Source organism: Myotis davidii, unplaced genomic scaffold (genome assembly GCF_000327345.1).
Source record: "Myotis davidii unplaced genomic scaffold, ASM32734v1 scaffold228, whole genome shotgun sequence".
Classification (NCBI taxonomy): domain Eukaryota; kingdom Metazoa; phylum Chordata; class Mammalia; order Chiroptera; family Vespertilionidae; genus Myotis; species Myotis davidii.
The window spans coordinates 1250114-1270835 of record NW_006300104.1 but is presented as its reverse complement, the minus strand read 5'-3'; the positions used below and the strand labels follow the sequence as shown (position 1 = coordinate 1270835).

Sequence of the window (20722 nt, the reverse complement as noted above, 5' to 3'; positions counted from 1 at the left end):
GGGATTGTGCCTTTTTATTATTTTGTTTTCTGTTAATCCTCACCAGAGGATATTTTTTCCATTAGTTTTTAGAAAAAGAGGGAAGGAGGGAGGGAGGGAGGGAGGGAGGAGATAGGTGAGTGATCTTCATCACTCACATGATATAAAGAAGGCAATAAATATCCTTTGAATAAAACTAACCAAATGAATGAATGAATACATCACGCTTTTGTGATCATGAACACTCCAAGTCAAGATAATCACATTAGCATTTGCATGCAAGCAATCCCACAGTGAACAGTTCATCTTTTTAAATGTTACTCTGGTGATTTTTCTTATTTTAAAAGAAATGGAAAAAGCACAACACAAAACTATGAAATAAAAATGTATTTGTTTTCAAGTTCCATTCCAAGTAACAAACAGCTGACACTGAATTAATGCCTTTACTCTGGCCCTTGGACAGGCAAACTGCCTCTTTCCATAGTTGAACACAGCAATGAACTGAGTACCAATAGATCCCTGTTGATTTGCAGAATAGGATAAAGCAGTTAAGCCCTGAAAAGGGCATTAACACTTTATCCCTACTGCCAATCAAGAAATCACCCAATTTCCTGCCTCCCGCCACCCCCAAGATAAAAATAACATGGATATAAATTAGTCCTTGTGCAACTCACACTTACAAGAATCAGGCATGATCCTTGGCAAACTAAATCTTTGGCTATAATCCCCCTATGCCTGGACAAGGTTTCCCCTGAAGGATAACCTAAGAATGCAGGAGTGTTGATCTAAAAAGCAAGCTGGCCATTGTAAGGCCTAATGATTAAGGTGACTTTTCTCAAACTGAGGTTTGTGGCTGGTTGGTTGGAACACTCTATAAAAAGGAAAAGGACACACAGCGGGGAGGGGAGAGAGGATCCCAGCCTTTGTCTCCTCCTTGTGTGAAAGGCTCATGCTTGTTCTGAGGTAGGGCAACCCTGACAGTGCAGAAGGGAAATGACTGATCCCCCAAATGTGCTATAAGGTATAGCTTCCAAGGACCCTTCCCTCAGGCCTCCGAAATGATGACATGTTCTCAGGCCAGCCTTAAAATACACCCAGCACTCATTAAGCCACCGGAACTCTACACTGGAGTGAAGCAAACATCTTAAAGCATATTTTCCATCAGAAACCCATCTTTCCTCATAGGATCTTTCCCCATAGGAAACCCATCTTTCCCTGTAACGGAGAGTAAGTTAACCTTTAATGTTATATATACAGCTTTAGAAAAGGGAGTGGTGTTTTAGAGGCTGGCTTAGTCAACTCTCTAACTAATAGTAACCCTGAGCTTAAGGGAAGGGAAAACATTTCTTAATAATATCTAGTTTTGCATATCCCATTCCCCTTAAAAAAAGAAAAATGATGCAAGGGCATTTGTTTATTTCCCTTTCCCCTTCTTTCAAAGAAACCTGAAATGCCCAGGCATCATGTGATTCCCTGACAATACCTCCACCCATCACGACTTCACCAGAACACTAACTTTTCGCTGGTTGGGCAGTGCAGGCATGTGCTCCAATCTGTGCAAATACACCCTTGTTTCATGGTGTTCCTTATTGTTGTTGTTCAAAGCCTCACACTCTGGGAGAGGAGAAGGGAGGAAGTCCAATAACTTTTTAATGTATATCTATCTACAGAAATACAATATGTGGGTGAGGTGATGAACAGCAGTGGGGGTTACAGTGTGCACGCATAGTGAGAAAATAAATTATATTTGTCTCCCTGACTCTTTACTGCCAGCATTCTGCTCCAAGGGACCTCAGAGACCAGCTGGCTCCTCCAGGTGTCTTCCCATGAAACTGGAGGATGACAGACGAAGCACACAGGTCAACATCTAGGAGAACCCAGCCTTCACACACAAATGAGGTCTTTAGGCAAAAGGAGACATGAGGCTCAGGAAGCATGTCCCAGGAGGCATGTCCCTCAGGGCAAGGCCAGTCTGACAGCTCTGACGTAATCATTGTTACGTCAATCAACCTCTGTTACGATAGAGTCGGTTCACGGCACGGAGGGCAGGGGCGTCATCTTCTTCTCCCCCTTTTACAATCGAGTGAGGTCTTCCGAAGGATCACCACCCCTTCCCATTACTGGAGGCCCCTCACGTGGTTCTACTTTGCTTTTAAGTCCAAGGGTGGGATTTATCCTTCCAGGGGAATAGTCGTTCCTTTTTAGATCTGCAAGGAAGACAACTAAGATGGTTATGTGGATCCTCAAAAGCTTGGTGCTCACACAAACTGAAACTGAAGCTTTCCCAAGTACAGCACAGTGCTGCCTCAAGCCACTGATATGTGAAACTCAAACCCTCAACCACGTCCGAACCACCTGCCCCGTGCCCACGTGTGACTCGAACCCCGCAATGCTGTTCTAGGCTTGTACTCACTGGGGCCAGGGAGGAAAGGTTTGGTTGCTGGATGCAATGAAATGCCCTCTAAGGCACCATGTGGCTGGAATTAAGGGAGGCCAAACTGGAAACAGGGCATTGCACCACTGAAAAATAGGCAGGGGCAAGGAGTTCAGCCCAGACAGTGACCTCAAGATTTCAGTAGTCAGCTTTCTACAACAAAGCTGTGCTCAGGGTGGCACTGACTCTGAAAGCTTCTTCCATTTGAAAAGGAAATTAGCAAAAGAAAACATTAATAGGGATAATCTTTGGGGAGAAATGTATGGAAGAAAATGGGCTTTCAATGTATACCATTTTGTGTTATATTAAATCTGTTAGCCTTAAACATATATTCTGTGTATTTTTAATTAAATAGGGATTATCTGGCCCGGCCGGAGTGGCTCAGTTGGTTGAGCATCATCCCAAAAGGCTGCCCATTCAATTCCCAGGGGCACGTGTGGAAGACAACCGATCAATATTTCTCTCTCACATCAGTCTTTCGCTCCCCCCCCCTCCTCTCTCTGTCTCTCTCTGTCTGTCTGTCGCTCTCTCTCTCTCTCTCTCTCACTAATGCTCTTTTTCTCTATGTCTTCCTCTCTCTAAGTATGTCCTCAGGTCAGGGTTTTTAAAAATGGGGATTATCTGGACATAAAAATAATTCAAGTTAAAGTTTAATAATAACCAACAGTTATTGGCATATCCATATATTACCTCATTCCTCACACCAACTTTATAAGCTTGGTGCTTTATCCCATGTATGGATGAGGAAACTGAGTCCCAAGGTCACATCTTTGTAAGAAGCAGAACTGGAATGTGAGCTCAAACTATCCAGCCCACATTCGTATACACTATCCTAAACTCTGTCTTTAAAAATAAGTAGATATGTAGATAGATAAAACGTTATCAAGCAAAAAGAAAAACCATCCCTATTCCTGTATTCCAGACTAAACTTTTTTTAATTCAAATAACCAAATAATTCAATAACTGAAGATGTTTCTTATTTTCACTTAAAATGTGCTAAGGTTTTGAAAAGAACCATGGATAAGGTCTAGAGATGGAGGAATTACTGAATTACTCAAAACTCACCAGTGTAGGTGTTTTTTGTTTGTTTGTTTGTTTTTTATATATTTTATTGATTTTTTACAGAGAGGAAAGGAGAGGGATAGAGAGTTAGAAACATCGATGAGAGAGAAACATCCATCAGCTGCCTCCTGCACACCACCTACTGGGGATGTGCCCGCAACCAAGGTACATGCCCTTGACTGGAATCGAACCTGGGACCCTTCAGTCCGCAGGCCGACGCTCTATCCACAGAGCCAAACTGGTTAGGACACCTGTGTAGGTTTTTAAGAAATGATCTCCACCTTAATCATACAGAACAGCTAACTGGGCTCAGGGGAGGAAGCAGTGAGTGATGCCTCAAGTCTCCCTTTTCCTGGCTGATCAGATGTAGTCCCTATGTCTGCAAGAATGAGAGGTACCTGGTCCAGGGTACAACGAATGAGACCTGGGAAGAGGCCTGCGCCTGAGGTACTGAGTTAATGGGCCAGACTCCAGCCTGCAATCATGGGCGACTCAGATACATGTCAGCACCTGCCTCCCACAGGACCCTCAGTCCTGCCCAGATCCTTCCTGGATTCCTTCTGACCAGAGAGGATGCCAGTGGGCAGCTCAGCCAACGTGCTGGGGACTGATCTCTTTGCCCAGGTCTGCTGTGTAGTTTGGGAGAGCGAGTCCTGGGCAGCTAGAAGATGAGAGTGACCGCCATCCCCGCTTTGCTGCTCCCATCTGACCTCCCTACCCCATGTACCACCCCGGCCACCGCCTCTGTCTAACAGGCTACTTCTCACCGGAACTGGAAGCCTGTTCCAATCCGTCCTTTGCTATTTGCCCAAAAGAGCATCTTGACAATGTTCTACTTCTAACATGAAGATTAGAAATTGCCCTTTTTTGTTGTAAATTTACACCCACTCCATCCCAAGTTATAGTGGACGATAATCTTTTACTGCTTTCCAATTCAGGATATGACCACTTATTAGCAGGCAGGAAGGGATGCTCTGCTTAAAATAGGTGAAATTCCATTTTAAGGGCAAGTTTGGTCTGATCTACGGAAAACAGTGAGCAAGCTGAGACAGACATAAAGTGTCCCCTCTGAGATTAAAGGGAAGAATGAGACAGAGCTGGGCTGCCACGTGGGGAGCACAGACCTCCAGCTGCTTACTTTCATGTGAGGCACACTTTCTGTGGTGACTATATTGGTTTCAGAAAAAGTGTGTTATATTAGCAAATGATTTAAGATATATACCTGTGTGTTTAAAGTGGTAAGTTTTTGTGGTGAAAGGCACTATTTTAATTGTAGCTGTGTTTCCCTCCATACCTCACCCTCCCAGCGTCCAATGAGTAAATAAAAATAGAAGTCCTGTGGGCACCACCCAGGACCCAAGGGTGGGGAGTGGCGCAGAGACCTGCCTCAGCCCACTTCTCCCCCAATTCTTCTGTAGAACTTTCCCCTTGGACAGACCGTGACAAGTATTGGGCCCAGTGTTTTATCGCATTTTGGCAGAACCTGGAGTAAATCCCTGTCCTTTTAATCCCTTTAGAGACTTGAAAAAAATCTGCAGTCAGAAAGTCAGGCCTCAACTGGGAAGGAGATAAAAATGTGATTAAGATTTGCTACTCTCTCCCTGGTTACAATGGCTGCTGTTCTATGAGAGCTTTCCTTAGAAAAAGGTAGAACTGTCTGGGGCATACCCGGGAGTCTGAGCTTCCGGCAGCAGGCGTTGCAACGATGTTTTGCAATGAAGTTCCTAATTGCATCTTCCCCTAAGTTGGCTGGTCCAAACACCATTCCTCTGGATCTGGAGGAAATAATCAGAATATCAATTAGACCACGGCTAAGAAAAAGGAGCCCCGCTAGGATTCTCGGAGGTACCGAACAGTCTCCCATAGTAACCCAGCAAACTTGAGGGAGGCAACAAAGAACAGTGCACTTTGAGGAAGCAACAATGTTAGGTTTGCAAATTTAAAATTCAAATGCACTTAAATCTGTGTCCTCAACTCCAAGACCTACTGTGAAACTCATTTTAGCACGAATCTGATAGAATAGAAAAGTGAATTTTCTACGTACCACGCTAAACCAAAATACACTGAGACCCCTTTTAATGCGTATGGGGTGATAGAATGACAGTAACTGCCCAATGTTCTACTAGAATCCCGGAAAGGTAAGGTAGAAAGTTAATTTGCTATTGAAACACACCTTTTAAAAGGATTCATATATATTCTTTCAAACCCAAATGCCTTTCTAAATAAGACCATGTCCTGGAAAACAACTGCCAGACAAAACCCTACATCAGTACAACTGGCTCTTTTGGGATCTGCTTTCTACCCTGCAAACCGCTGCGCTGGGCTCTTTGTGGAAAGACAAGATTGCTGTGGTTTTGTGGAAGCAAACTACATATGCCGCGTGTAGGTGACAAAAGTCACAAACAGAATCGGTACATATCTGGCACATTTTGAATGCTCTAATTATAACAGATCCTCCACAGGTTCCAGGACCAGCGTTCATCCATTATCAGATCACGCACACCCCTCATTCCTCAGGCTGACAGTCGGCACGCCACGGAACACAGCGCACAGAAACACTTCCAAAGGAACTTTTCGAAAGCTAATATTTTATTTTAATGACATGCAGAGTGGAAAGGGCACATGTTAAAATCTGAACTCAATTACCGCTCTTAAATACCACGTCTTAAGAAAAAATAAAAGCCAACTATCACAAAAGGAAACAATAAACTTTGCTTCTAAGGAATGCGGTTTTTCAAAAGGGACGGGGTGTAAAAATGGACTTTTTTTTCCATCCAAGTATTGAAACATTTATCTCAATTTCCACTTCCTTTTGGCAGAATAACAGTAGCTGCTCTGAAGATGTGCCAAGCTCAGAATGAGGGCTGATGTCAGTTTGATCTCGGATTGCCTCTTTGCTCTGAGGCGAGTAGGTGGAGCAAATCTCTTGGGAAGACAAAGTGAACAGGCACCCAGGATTAATTTTCCTGGTCACTCAATCGCCCTTACAAAGGACCGCTCTTGGTGGTATTTGCCCGGCTGCATAAGCTGCCTCTTGTTAACTATTCTTCTTTTTCAGTCCATTTGGTAAAAATAAAAATAAAAATAAACACTTCAAATAAGGTGAAACCAAATGTGGCAACAAAAAGTAGAATCACTCAATATTGAGTGCCAGAACTCTGTTATGCCAATAAAGTGAAAAATGATGGTGGTTTCTTTCAGTCATTAAAATGGAAGAATTCCTTTCATCATCTCTCCGGCAGGACCCTGTTGGGATATTTCCCTCTTGCGCATTCCATACCTGCTACTGCTTTCCTCCCAGAAAAACAGGAAACCCCCAGCTTAGACATGCAACCCTGATTCTCAGATGAAAACTGTAAGCTAAATCATTTTCCTCTATGAGCTCTGTGAAAGTTAAGGCAAAAGAATCAAAATTACCATAGGAATTGGCTCCCTGTGCGGGGTGGGGGTCCTGAAGGAGGGTTGTAAGGACATTCATTTTATCTACCCCCTAAAGCATATTTATAACCTTGCAATTTCAGATAATGGAGTTTTTTAAAATATATTTTTATTGATTTCAGAGAGGAAGGGGGAGAGAGAAAGAGAGATAGAAACATCAATGATGAGAGAGAATCATTGATCGGCTGCACCGAGCCCACAACCCGGGCATGTGCCCTTGACCAGAATCGAACCTGGGACCCTTCGTTTCCAGGCCAGCATTCTATCCATTGAGCCAAACCAGCTAGGGCTCAGATATCAGAGTTTTAAAAATAAAAATAAATAAATACAGTTGCTTCCCAGGTATTTCACAGCACAAGACAAGCAGGTGGTGGCTTGATTTCATGTGTAAGGAAACACTAATTAGTGCCACATACACACGGATTTACTGAAGAATATCTCATCATCATTTCAGACTTGTCAAATGCCCAAATGCATCAAGGCAGTAAGTGAAAAGATGCAATCCCAAACTACCAACACCTGAGGCAGCCTTCGCCGAGGCTCGTGACCTGAGAAACCAAGAGAGGTAGCCAGAAAGGACTGGGGGTAGGGGTAGCGGGGTGAGGGAGGCCTGATGACTTTATCTTCACATGCAAAAGGTTGGGGACAGTTAAGAGGCAGCAAAGACAGTATCAGAATCTGCACCACAAAAACATCTTCTCTTTCATGGACCCTCCTCCTGGTGGGCAAGGTGCCATCTTCCCTGAGCTTCAGTGAACTGGGATTGAAGCTGCTTACCCCGACCATGTTCTTAAGGGTTAAATAAACAACATGTGAAAGCAGGTGCTTAAACTGGTGCTGCCCAAACTCTGATGACAGTAAGTCAGCTCCCTATTGCTGGAGAAGAAAAGCGCCCGGATCCTTTCAGGATTAATCTATTCAAAAAGGAAATAATAGAAAAATACTCAACATGCAAAAGTCTTGTGAAGAAAACGAAGGAAAAGCACAGAACATGCCAAAGGCCGAGGAAGACCACCTTCCAGAAGATATACCACAGGGGGCAGAAGGCAATCCTCCGCCTTCCGAAGAAGGTGTCAGCCAGGAAGCAGGAGGAAACCCTAGAAGCGGGCTGGCTCAACCTGTGCAGGCATTCAAAGAGGACACTCCCGTTAGGCATTTGGGCCCTGAAGAAATGCTAAGAGGAGTAGATGAGATGGAAAGGCATCCGGAAGACATAAGAAGAGTAAGAAACAAGTTTGTGATGATGCATTGGAAGCAAAGACATTCACGCAGATGACCTTATCCTGTGTGCTTTAGGCCTTGAATTCTTTTTTTTAATCTGATAGTAAAACCTGGCGCCTGCTTTCTGTTAGCATATTCTGATGTATCTTTTACCTTCCTTTTACTTTTTTAAATTTTTTTTATTGATTTCAGAGAGGAAGGGAGAGGTAGAGAGAGATAGAAACATTAGTGATGATAGAGAATCATTAATGGGCTGCCTCCTGCATGCCCCACACTGGGGATCAAGCCCACAACCCAGGCATGTGCCCTTGACCAGAATCAAACCCAGCACCTCTCAGTCCACAGGCCAACACCCTATCCATTGAGCCAAACCAGCTAGGAGACCTTTGTTTTACTTTTAATCATCTGATAGAATTTTGTTTTAGATAGTTTCCTTGTTAACCGGCATCTTACTGGATTTTGTAATTTGACCTATTCTCCAGATCTATTTTTCAATGGGGAAGTTTCATACAAATGCATGAAAATAGGTTCATTCCATGTTGTAAAATAACATAAGTTGCAAAGCATATTTAGTATCAGCTCACATATGTACAATAAAAATCCCAAATTGTGTGTGTGCGTGCCTGTGTGTATACATACATACATACATACATCAAAAAATTAACTGTGCTTATTTCTGTAGGGTGTGAGTTTTCTTTTTGCTTATATGTATTTTTTAATGAACTTGTGTCACAGACAATTAAACTTTTTTAATAAGTAAGAATGAAATAATTTGCAATCAGCTTATAAGGGCAATGGGGGCACCCAAACTCTTGATGACATAACTATTAAAATGTAAACCTCAAATCACCTCTGGATCTCATAGCCAGAGGAATAAAGCTGGCAATTACTACAGAAAAATAAATAAATAAATAACAGCAAATCGGCTTAGGATCTTGTGAGAATTCAGATTCAGGTTCAGGGGCTCTAGGGAGGGCCTTGAGAGTCTGCCTTTCTCACAGTGTCCCAGGTGATGCGAACGTGACTGGCCCGTGGCCCATGCGTGTGCAGCCAAGGTTTATCAACACGCCGAAGGCATCCGAAATGTGAGCCTCACTGAACTAGTTCAGTGCAATCTGCCACCGTGGCAAAAAAATAGCACTTCTAGTTATCTTCGCCATGAGGACCAACTGCACCCAAAGCTGGGCGACCCCACAAAACCAGGCATGCTACCAGGATGCTGTCCCATCAGGTTCCAGAGTTTCTATCCTCGAGTCATAAAAAATAAAGTCTGCCATAGACAGAGGTTCCCAACCCTGACTGTCCGTTAGATTCGCATGAGGGACTTTTAACAGAATGCGGACACCAGGGCCCTCTCCTCAGAGATTCTGACTTGATTCCAATGCTGAGCAGCTTATTTTTTAAATTTCCCCAGGTGACCTTAATAGAAATTGAGGCCCACTGGCCTATAGAATGCAATTAAGTACTCGACTGTCAAGTGGGATAATATAATCTTAGGATTCTAAAAGATAGCACTATTCAGGTCATATTAAATGACATATCCAAAGGTCAAAATTTAATAAATGACAGAGTATACAAAAACTTGGTTCGTTATATGCGCAACTTTTTTTTCACTGCAAAATTATACAGTACTTATGGTACCGGGTTCCTACTACAAGCCCATGAGCACACAGGGCTGCTGAAGAAATAATATTCTTCACTAATAACACTTTCACTCTGCTAAAGTGAAAAATAACAAAGCCTTTATCTGTACCCTGAAAGTCACAACATGAACGGCATGGTCAGATAGCACAGGAACTGGATGCAGAGGAGCAGCAGGTTCACCTTTATGGTCTCCAGCTCCCACCTCAAACACAAAAATAGCAAATACTTTTAGATGGGCCTCTGCATAGAAGCTTACAGATCAGACCATAATTAAATATACTTTTTTACTGATTTTAGAAAGGACGGGAGAGAGAGAGAGAAAGAAACATCAATGATGAAAGAGAATCAATCATTGACGCCCCCTACTGGGGATCAAGCCCAAAATCCAGGCATGTGCCCAGATGTGACCTTCTGGTTCATGGGTCAATGCTCAACCACTGAGCCACGCTAGCTGGGTGAGACCATATTTAGATTAGATTACTCCATAAAGCAGTAAATATTCACAGTATGAGACCTATGGGAGGGAAGTAAAATGTTCAAATTTTATTTTATAAGATTTACCACTTATGCAATTATATATATATATATTTGTTTTTAATTTAAATTTTTTTTTTTTACAACCCAGAGCCAAGTATAGACCCTTAGGACAACTAAGAAATAACAACGTTGTATGTTAGCAGTTCTCCAGTGTGGTCCCGGGTCAGCAGCACCACCAGAATCATCTGGGAATTTGTTAAATATTTTGGCCCCACCACAAACCCACTGAATCAGAAAATGGGCTGGGGAGGCTGGAGGCTGCAATCTGTGTTTTAACAAGTTCTCCTGGTGATTATGATGCAAGCTCATGTTTGAAAACCACTGTCGCCTGCCATATTGATCAGTCCTTAACACCATCACTTCTTTCTTTCTCCTCCACCTTCAGCAGAACAACAAAGCCTCTGATCCTCTACTGCCAAGTCTTCCCAAAAGTCTGGTTAGGGGGTAAAATACCACGGAAATTCAAAGGACAGGCAGATGACCCATCCCTCCATATAATTTAAACTTAGGCTTTAATTAACAGACAGTCTGATGCTCCATATTTAAGCCCTAGTGTTCTGACCCCTCACAGACTTGCCAGTACTGAGTAGTGCACTTTCTGCCCCAACCTTCATTTTATAGGCATGTGATGGAAGACGCTGCCCATGAGAAGATGCAATGGCTCTATTGTGCGGACAACAAAGGAAACTGTGCTTCTCCTATGACATTAATTGTTTTTATGTCAAAGCCTAGAAAGGCTGCACCAACCCATAAGTCTCTTTTGTCTGGGTCACTAGAAAATTCAGAGTCAAGTCTGCAACAAAGTTCTAGCTACTGCATTGGCCTTTATAATTTCCATTTATGTGTACTAACTTAACTCCAGATTTAATCTTATGTTATTTCCATATTGTCTTTTCACCCCTATTTCCTAATCTATGCTTTCTTTAAAATCTTATTGTATTTTCAATCTTATTGTATTTTATTGTAGATAGATATAAACAAATATATACATACACATATACAACATAGAGAATAAAGAGATGGATATGGATAAAGATATATAGATAAAAGCAGCCTCAAAATCTTCCTAGGATCTAGGCAAGAAATATAAATGTTTAAAAATTATTTTTAAAAACCATGCACATTGTTAAAGGCAATTTTCTAAAAGATAACATAATAAGTTAACTTACTGTTTGTCTTCAGGTTTTATAACAGATGGATCTGTCAGATTTTCTCCAACACCTCCAACGAAGAAAGAAAATTCACTTAGCAAATGGGAATTTCATTTTCTCAGATTTCCAGAAAATAATCATCAAATTTTAATACTTTCTTTAAACCCCTGTCTATCCTGTAACCAATCAAACAACATGTGAATTAACTGTACTATAAAAATTGTCTAGGTATGTGGGAAAATTTTAGTTAATGCTGTCTCCCCCAACCTCCTCTTAGGCTATTGTAAACTTTTGGCCCCAAGTGAATGTTTTAGGGGTGTGTTCACAGTTATTGATAGTAACACCCATCATTCATTTACTACTTATATGTACCAGACATTCTAATTTTATTTTCTCTAATTCTTAGCAATCATGAAAGAAAAGTATTAGCATCCTCATATCCTCATTTTACCAATGAGTTTGTTGATGTTCAAAGAGAATAAGCAATGTGACCGAGGTTACACTGTCCACCTGTGGTGCCAACAGGACTGAAGCTGAGCCAGAGCGTGTTCCTGGTCTCCTGAAGGAGTCCATCGGTGCTCGGCAAGGTGCAGGGCACTGTGGGGTTCTGCAGGTACAACCTGTGCTGCATCAAAGATACCCATCAAATGCTACATATAACATTTAAAAACAGTAGGATCCAAATGCCCCCAGATGCTTGATTTGGGCTGATTACACCTGTGTTCAGTTGTTAAAATTCTTTGGGATATATGCTTAATACTGTGTGCATGTTCCTGAATATAGTTTGTTATTCTTTTTTTTTTTTTAATCCTCACCAGAGGATATTTTCCCATTGATTTTTAGAGGGAGTGGAAGAGAGAGGGAAAGACAGAGACATATCAAAGTGAGAGAAACACATTGATTGGTTGCCTCCTGCACACACCCCAACCAGGGCCCGGGCTGGGGAAGAGCCTGCACCGGAGGTACATGCCCTTGACTGGAGAACCGAACCCATGACCCTTTGGTCCGCAGGCTGACGCTCTATCCACTGAGCCAAACCGGCTGGGCTCTTGTCTACTAAGCCAAACCAGCTCAGGCGGTATGTTATTCTTCAACAAAATTTACCTTTTAAAAAATGACACCAATGCATAAAAGGATAATGTAAGTAACTTAAAGCTAATATTTATCAAAACAGAGATGGATCAACACCCAAAGCGAATCTCTGTTATAAAAAGGGAGTAGTGAGGAAACTGATTTCCAACACAATGATGTTTCCTAGGCAAGCTGATCAGACAGGTGAATGCACAATTCAGAGATTTCTCCTCCAATCAGCACTTTGCTTGGAAAAAAACCAACTTTGTGGGAAAACTATTTTTAAAATATTATAAAATTTGTAACTATTTTAAAAAAGAGTTTTGCTATATTCTGTATGTTTTAGCCTATTCTAAAGCCTTCACAAGAGAACATAATCCTTACAGTTTAGTGACCTTTCCCTAAAACACTGATTTCCTTAGGAAAATCACTTATGTAAGTACGGGTTTTTAAGCCTTTTTTCATCATAACCCCCTTTTTGTTAGTCTGATGAAGCTAAGGGACTCTTTTCTCTGTATAATGTTTTAAAATGCATAATTTAAATCTATAAGATTATAAAAGAAACCAATGATACTGAAATAAAGTTACCAAAATATTTTTAAATTATTGTATTGCATACATGTACTTCTTTATATGTTAAGTAACAGAATCTAGCACAAGTCTAATAACTGTTACACCATCCAACAATAAATATGAACAGTTTTTTGAGATATCTGCCAACACATGTGCCGTGTTAATATCTGTAATTGTTCATGCTAATACCACCATCATAATGAAAGGAAATTATGCATTTCAGCTACCGGTTAGTGAAAATAAAGGTGCAATTTTGTTTTCCATCAGAGTTCACAGACCCTCTGAATTCCATACAGGGATGTTTTAGGACCCCTATCATAGAGTCTCTTTCTACGCTGGTTTTGATTAGGGCAAGAGAAAGGAAGGCTGAAACACAGGCTTAAGGGCAAGTGTGCACAATGTGCTTTGCTGATATGAAGAGCCCCGGCCTCTTCCTAAGTGTTTTTCTTTAAAAAGTCATAGGCAGAGGCTGGGCTCTTTATGCTTCTCTTATTCGGGTATAAAAAGGAACAGCCTAGGGGACCCTGCTTTTTGAACTGTGTAGTGAATAAACAAAAAGACAAACCAAATGATATCACAAGTACCACCAGTAGAGAGACTAAAGGCTACAAATCCTTTCCATGTTAAATTAAGATCTAACTTTGAGCCTGAAAATGCCAGAGCTGATGAAAGCTGTAGAATGATATCTGAGTAAACTACAAATTTAAGCTGGGAATACTCACAGTGCCTAAAGAGGGCATATCAACTGGGGGGAAACAGAAGTTGTATAGGGAAAAATTGTCTACCGAAATCACATCAGTTCCTGTCTCCTTTAAATCTTGTTGCTTGTTACATAGGCGGCAGGTCAAAGGATCTGGTTCCACTCACAGTCACTTCACTTTCTAGGTGGTGACCTGGTCACCCGGGTTAATCTCTCCGAATCGAAGTTTTGTCATCTGAAGTGTGAATAATATCGAGCCTTATCTTATGCTAGTAGGGTTACTGAGAAGATTAAGTGAACTATTATATACAAACCGCTTAGCAAAGTGTCTGACCCAGAGGTGCTAAAAACTGTCAACTGCTATTTTTATTATCTTAATTCTATAAAGACATTTTGTGAAGTAAAATTCTATTTCTTTTATCCCATTTCCCTAAAGGACTATGTTTTCTAATGAATAAATTCCCCTGTAAGAAGGTGGGTTCTATATCCACAAAACTGTATATCCCTACACTCAATCTGACCATTCAAAGCTTGACTATAATATATTTGGGGGCCTCCAAATGGCAGGAAGGGCATTGCAATGTGTGACAAATAGAGAGCAGCCCAGAGAACCACTCACGCTACACCACCTGCACCACCACCACCTACCCTGCCTCTCCTGATACACAGGAATTGCCCAAAAGGCAAATTTTAACATCGGTGCCAATCCTACCCACATAGTCTCCTAGATATTTGAAAACATGGGAGGAAATAAGACATTTTCATATTTTAAAATCCCAATGATATATCTTTACCAGCTCTAATAGAGTAAATGCCCGTTTATAAGTCATATGCAGCATGCCCTCATGAGAAACCCAGACACGTACATTCTGATCCCAACCACCTTGGGAGACAGCAGTGAACCTCTCCATCTGTGGAAAGAAGTTCCCGTCTCTGTAGCAGCAGAATTTTATGATGATGACGTTGATGCTAATGTGGACTTATTCCGGAAACTGCTTTGTTGAATTAAAAGAAAAAAAAGATCTAATATCTCCAAAAGTTCTTTGAAGAATACAATGAGCTTTTAAAAAAAATGTTCCAGACAACTGTAATTTGAAATGCAATTGTATTTAATTCCCATTGCAGGGAAAGAAAAGTTGGATTTCAAGTGTAATGATGATGATTCAGGCCCTCACATGTAGGGTTTTTAAATGGAAAGAGAAGAGACGACTACAGTATAATTACATGACTGGAAATCGGTCAAGCCTCTCCTTAGAATTCAGCTTCCTGGTCTGGGGCGGCAGCTCCTGGGTTAATGACTGGCCATCCCTTGGAAGGAAGGAAGGGGAAGGGTGGAATAATCCTCCATAGTGTTCCTCGTTTCTTCTCTCCCTCGGAGCAATAATAGGAAGGCACAGGAGGCTGACCGGGGCTTCACCAGCATGTCAAACTCACGCTAGGTCTCTCTGCAGTACCACTGGGACCACACCGCTATGGACAGACTATTCACAACTGAAGAGTCACTTCCATTTTAAAGAGCACACGGAGGTCAATACTAACACAACAACGACACTTACAGAGGGCTTGCTGTGTGTCAGGAACTTGTCTCATTTCAACCCCTTAACTGTCCTATGAGTTAAGTGCATATTATTTTCTTCAGTTACAAATGAAGATGCTGGGACTCAAAGTGGTACCCTCTGGTCACACACTGGTTTGTAGGAAAGCCAGGCGTCAGACACCAGCACTGAATAACTCCAAACTCCTCCTACCTGCTGCCATTGGCCTCTCCGTCTCCATTCCCCACCACCCGGATGATGCACATCATCTCTCCAATGACTGGAAATACTCATCAGCCCAACTAAACCCAAAACCATTATGATAGTTTAAGAAAACATTATGTTCTTCCTATTTTCCCTTTCCAACTAGAGCAAAATAAGTACTTAGTAAATGTTAGCTAGTAGTATAGGTACTATAACTGCTTATAATTAGTTTTAGGATTTGTGTTCTTCTATAAGTTCAGGCCGAACCAATTGGCCAAAACTCTCCAGTAAGTATCTCAATTTCTTCACATTCAATCTATGATGTCTTCTCTTCCCTTCTTTGAAGGTCAGTGTTTTGACATAGTTTATTTGGAGTGGCCTGTTTCTGCAATTCACATAATTGCCCAGTAAAAGAATAAAGTTAATTCCCTTCTCCCCCCAACACGACCAATGAGACATTTGTTCTGTTTAATGTCACTGTGGATTACTAAGAGACATAAAAATCCCCAAACATAAACATCATTAAACAAAAGCCTATTCAAGTGGAATACAAAACACACTAAAGAGTCATCATTAATTCCTTAAAGTTTTTCTTTGGTTGTTTTTTTTTTGTTTGTTTCTTTTCTTTTTTTCTTTTTAAACCACTCCACCCAAAACTCAAAGCACAGACACTTAAGTGCAGATGAAAAACATCAACCTCTCCCAAACATGAGCTACCAAAGCAGATGTCTTGGGGATGAGCATGCTGGGCTTACATGGATCATGGATTTGCTGGTTTAAAAGATGAATCATCGTGACTGTTTTAACTTTGTTTATACTGCTTCCTAAAATATTGTGTTTGAGGGTTAGAAACATAACCTGTGAACAGCATAGATCTAAAAGGACAGAACTTATGTGTAGTTTAAAAAGTAGATACACACTGTTGGGCACATGGCACAATTTTAATCAAAATGGCTTTGCAGTATTACTAGACATTGCTCACAATGCCCAGGATTGCCCATTTCAACTGTCCCCAGTCTCCAAATCTGGCTTTCAGCACAGAATCCCAGGACTGAACAGGTGGGAAAGTGAGAGAACAAGAAATAGGCCCAAGCTGCTTAAATGAACCATAGCACGATTAAGGATAGAATAGATGGTCAAAACAGCTTAAGTCTGCATCCTGGCTCCCCCATTAAGTAGCTGTGCAACCTCAGGCAAGTTATTTAAACTTTCTGTGCTTAAATTCCCCATAATATCTACCTTGAGGTACTGCCTCTAGGATTAAATGAGATAACTTCTATGAACGTTCCTGATCTAAATCCCTTATTTAAAACCAAAGCCCCAGTCAGTGAGCCAAGGGATTAAACTTTGACCTTAATTCATATTTCGTCCTGTCCCTGCAAGGAAAGCCTGCTCGAGACTCTCTGTTTCGTGCTGCAGGATTATAGGTCACGCGTGAGGTGTTGATAGTGCGAGATGCGCTGATCAAAAGCTTTTTTCCATTCAATAAGAGTTCCTTACACCTCCTCAGACTGAGTCTGTACTTTTGTGACTGTCATATCAAGGCACACAGCAAAGAGAGCAAGCTAATTTATAAATTGCTAAAGCAATGAGCTCAAAATCATGAAAAATGCAGGGAAATTAAACTTTCCTGTGTGTATAAATGCATACCTAAGTGTTCTTGTGAATATAAGTCCAAGACAAAGCCATAAACCTGGAAAATTTGGTGCAAAAGTCAATCTCCCTTTAGATCAAAGTTTTAGCTGTTGATGTTAGGCAACTAGTCATCGGCATATATTTTTCCCTAGATCTCGGTGGGAATCGACATAGTAATTGCTCGTGATCATCATTGTGCAATGTCTGAAATAAGTGGCCCCGCCTCCCTTCAAAACTAAATAGAACAACTCCATTCATTACCCATCCCAGATCTTGCAAGATCTCTTAGGACACCTATCTGGTTATTGCCACTTAGAACAGTTTCACATATAATAAATAAAATCGGGAAAAAATAATCATCTTTCAGTTTCCAAATTAAAGAAAAAAAGGAATGCCATGGAATATCTCCATTGAAAGACCTTCACCATGGCTTTGAGTAAAGAAAGAGCTGAGGTCAAATGTAGGTAACCATGACACGGAGAAAGCAATCCCTAGTCAGTGTTTCCTGAACTTGGCCTCATGCTTGTTGTATGAAGTTCTAGGGTACCAATCACCTTGCAAATCTAAAACCAGCAGTTCTCCCCGAGTATACTCATAGGTCCAGTGAGAGAAAGCCAACATCAGCTCCTCCAAGGTGTTGCTGGGGGCAATTTCATCGCCGTTGTTGTTGTTGTACTTCTGGAACTCCCCCATCATGTACTTCTCAATGGTGAACCACTGGTTGGTGGAATACCAGTAGATTAAGAAAACTTCCAGGAACCTACGAGGAGGCAGCAGCAAAGGTGGGACTTACATTACTGAACAGTCAGCAGCAGGAGAGATTACCTAACTCTGGTCTGATGCAGGTCCTTTTCTATGGAATGCAAAGATTGAGGGGTTTCCCACCTCCCTTTCTTTCAGGAAATGTCCCAACTCCTTTATGAGTACTAAACTCAAGTTTCCCTACCATGTGCTAATAATATTCCTTGTAAATTAAGCGATAAAATTTGGCTATAAGTCCTTAGCACTGAATTATGATCTGTCTTGCTAAATGAATGCAAGTGTATGGAGACATGCAAGTGAACATAATAATGGTTCATTCTTTAAAGTTCTTAATTTCTATACAATGTTAGTGGAAAAAAACTATGCTTAAAACAGAAATGTTTTTTGGCCATAATGTTCCTGGACATTAGTAACTACACCGGGATCTGCCTGCTTCACATAGAGAGGTCAGTCCTGGCCTCTGCATGAACTTCTCACCTCCACTCACACAAGTTCAGTGATTTCTGCGCCCCTGGGCTGTCTAGTTCTCTTTTACCAGTCTCCAGAAGTCTGGAAAGAAGAGCCTAACAATGAAGTCTTGGAGAACTTCTCCGTGAGCCTTGTACTTCTCAGAAGAGGCTGAGAAGAACTGATAGAAATTCCTACTTAACATGAAGGGCTGGGGTGCCAATTATTTCCTCACCTTGGTGCATAGGGAATGGTTTGTGGTTTCACTTGATTGAAGGTATAGATTAGTTTTTGAGCAGCTCTTTGTTGTTGAATTTCCTACAAAATAGAGAGCATTCATCAAAATATTGGTTTATTATCACATGCCTACTAATGATCACAGAATTACTAGAGACAAGTGTAATTTTCAGCCTTATTCAACTCCTATCACTCCCCACTCCAAAAGCAAAAGCTCTACAAAACAAAATTAACAAAAAAACACCACCTCCAAGAAAGAATAGGCTGCCCAGTCAGTGTGGTTCAATGGTTGAGTGTCAACCTATGAACCAGGAGGTGACAGTTCAATTCCTGGCCAGGGCACATACCCAGGTTGCAGGCTCCATTCCCAGTAGGGGGCGTGCAGGAGGCAGCCAATCAATGATTCTCTGTCAACATTGATGTCTCTATCCCTCTCTCTCCCTTTTCTTTTACTCTCTGAAATCAATAAAAATATATTAGAAACAAAACAAAAATAGGCTATCCTTTGGGTTGAAGATAACAGCCTTTGAAGTGTAGCCAGATCTCCTTTCTTTGGCCGGTCGTCTGGACTCTGGGTGTCTGACTTACCCTGAGGCAGAGATGCAGCACAGTGCTGTCCTGGAAGATTTTGTGCCATGTCTGCACAACCTCAGGAAGGAAGGACTTGACAATGAAAACCTGCCCCGGCTTGAGAACGTCATCCTCAGACCAGGTGCTGATGACTCTCATGGCTTTGCGGAGGCCGCCGTCCATCTCCTCTCGGGACAACACCTGGATCATCGCAGTCTTCCCGCGCTTGGACCAGGAGGACATGCTTTTGTCGAGATTCAAAGGGGAACTCTCCTCCAGCCTGTAGACAGTTACTTCTTCCCCAACTGCAAAGAGAAGTGTAGGTGAGGCGTTCAGTGAGATCTCTGGTCTGCGATATGAAGGACATCCTAAAGATCAATTCAGAATCAGTTCAGTTTCCCAAATAATCAGAGGAGAATAGAATGGCACCGATACAGGAACTGCTGGAAAATAAAGACATGGATTTGGCCATGTTGTTATGTTATTTATTATCCAGTAACGAGGGAGAGGGGGAGAAGGGACAAAGCATCAGATGCTACACAAGAATGAAGCTGTTCTCATTATAGACTATATACAGCTGGACAGAATCAAAGTAGTTAAGACAAATACTTCTAAAGAGATAGTTTAACCCCATGTTTTTCATTATCATCCCCCTTATAAACATTATTAGACATTTTTTTCTAATTGCCCCTCCATGACATTTTAATACCAAAGATATACTGTATACCTGTCCTTTATACATAAAAAGAAAAGGATGTCTTTGCTCTCTTGGGGATATCATCCCTGTTGAGAATGCATAGTCTAACCCCGTTGAGTTATACAGAGTCAAGGTCATACCTCAGAGACACTCCCTCCTACCTTTGTTACTTGAAGCCTTACTTCCTTTATCAGTACAATGGGAGTGAACGTAGCACTCATCTCTTTGGGTTATGAAGATTAACTATGTTAATCTGTCTAATGTAAGCTAGAACCTCGGCTACAAACTCAATCCCACTTAAAAAAAAATATAGACACAAAATGCTCTTTAACTGCTATATAGCTTCCAGTTTCAGGCTGATGAACAGGCAACCAGTCCTACCCAGTCTAAATCCCATCTAACTGTAATATTTAATGCTTCATAACAGAAGTAACATATTCTATACACAACTTCTGCCCAACCTGTGTTTCATTTTCTCCTTTCACCTCTGCCTCAAATGGCTGTGTGTGTGTGTGTGTGTGTATGTGTGTGTGTGAACACTGTAACTAGTTTACCAAGAAAGGAATCTATTTGCTCATTCTTGCACTAAACTGCTAACTAAAACATATGTCTAGTAAATGCTTAGTAACATATTTTCAGTTATTTATTCTTAGTGCCCAGATAAATGCCCCTTGAATATCTCTCTGGAGTTGGAAATACCGAGAGGATTTAGAACAGTTACTGGGTTGCAAAGCCAGCCATGGAGCCAAGGGGAAGGAGAAGGCCTCTGCCCCACAACCAGAAGCCGCACGGGGACGGAGAGGAGAATCGGCAGCCAGGGGAGTG

General features: G+C 41.5%; 2 protein-coding genes across 2 annotated transcripts in view; one reads left to right on the top strand and one right to left on the bottom strand.

The window, feature by feature from the left end:
- Positions 1-347: 347 nt before the first annotated feature.
- TRPM6 (transient receptor potential cation channel subfamily M member 6) overlaps positions 348-20722 on the bottom strand; it is a 117583-nt gene continuing 97208 nt past the window's right edge. The window contains exons 33-38 of the mRNA XM_015572264.1: positions 19219-19568; positions 18629-18711; positions 17739-17944; positions 11485-11536; positions 5144-5250; positions 348-2186 (exon numbers count right to left, since the gene is read on the bottom strand). Coding sequence (XP_015427750.1) covers positions 2053-2186; positions 5144-5250; positions 11485-11536; positions 17739-17944; positions 18629-18711; positions 19219-19568 — 932 coding nt within the window. The 3' untranslated portion in view covers positions 348-2052. The remainder of the gene's footprint in view (positions 2187-5143; positions 5251-11484; positions 11537-17738; positions 17945-18628; positions 18712-19218; positions 19569-20722) is intronic.
- LOC102769077 (transcription elongation factor A protein-like 8) lies at positions 7516-8300 on the top strand. The gene has a single exon (XM_015572304.1). The coding sequence runs from the start codon at positions 7863-7865 to the stop codon at positions 8187-8189; it is 327 nt and encodes a 108-aa protein (XP_015427790.1). The 5' UTR covers positions 7516-7862; the 3' UTR covers positions 8190-8300.

Bases quoted from the DNA above. Each gene is read 5' to 3' on its own strand.
- LOC102769077 (XM_015572304.1), top strand. From the start codon at position 7,863: ATGCAAAAGTCTTGTGAAGAAAACGAAGGAAAAGCACAGAACATGCCA.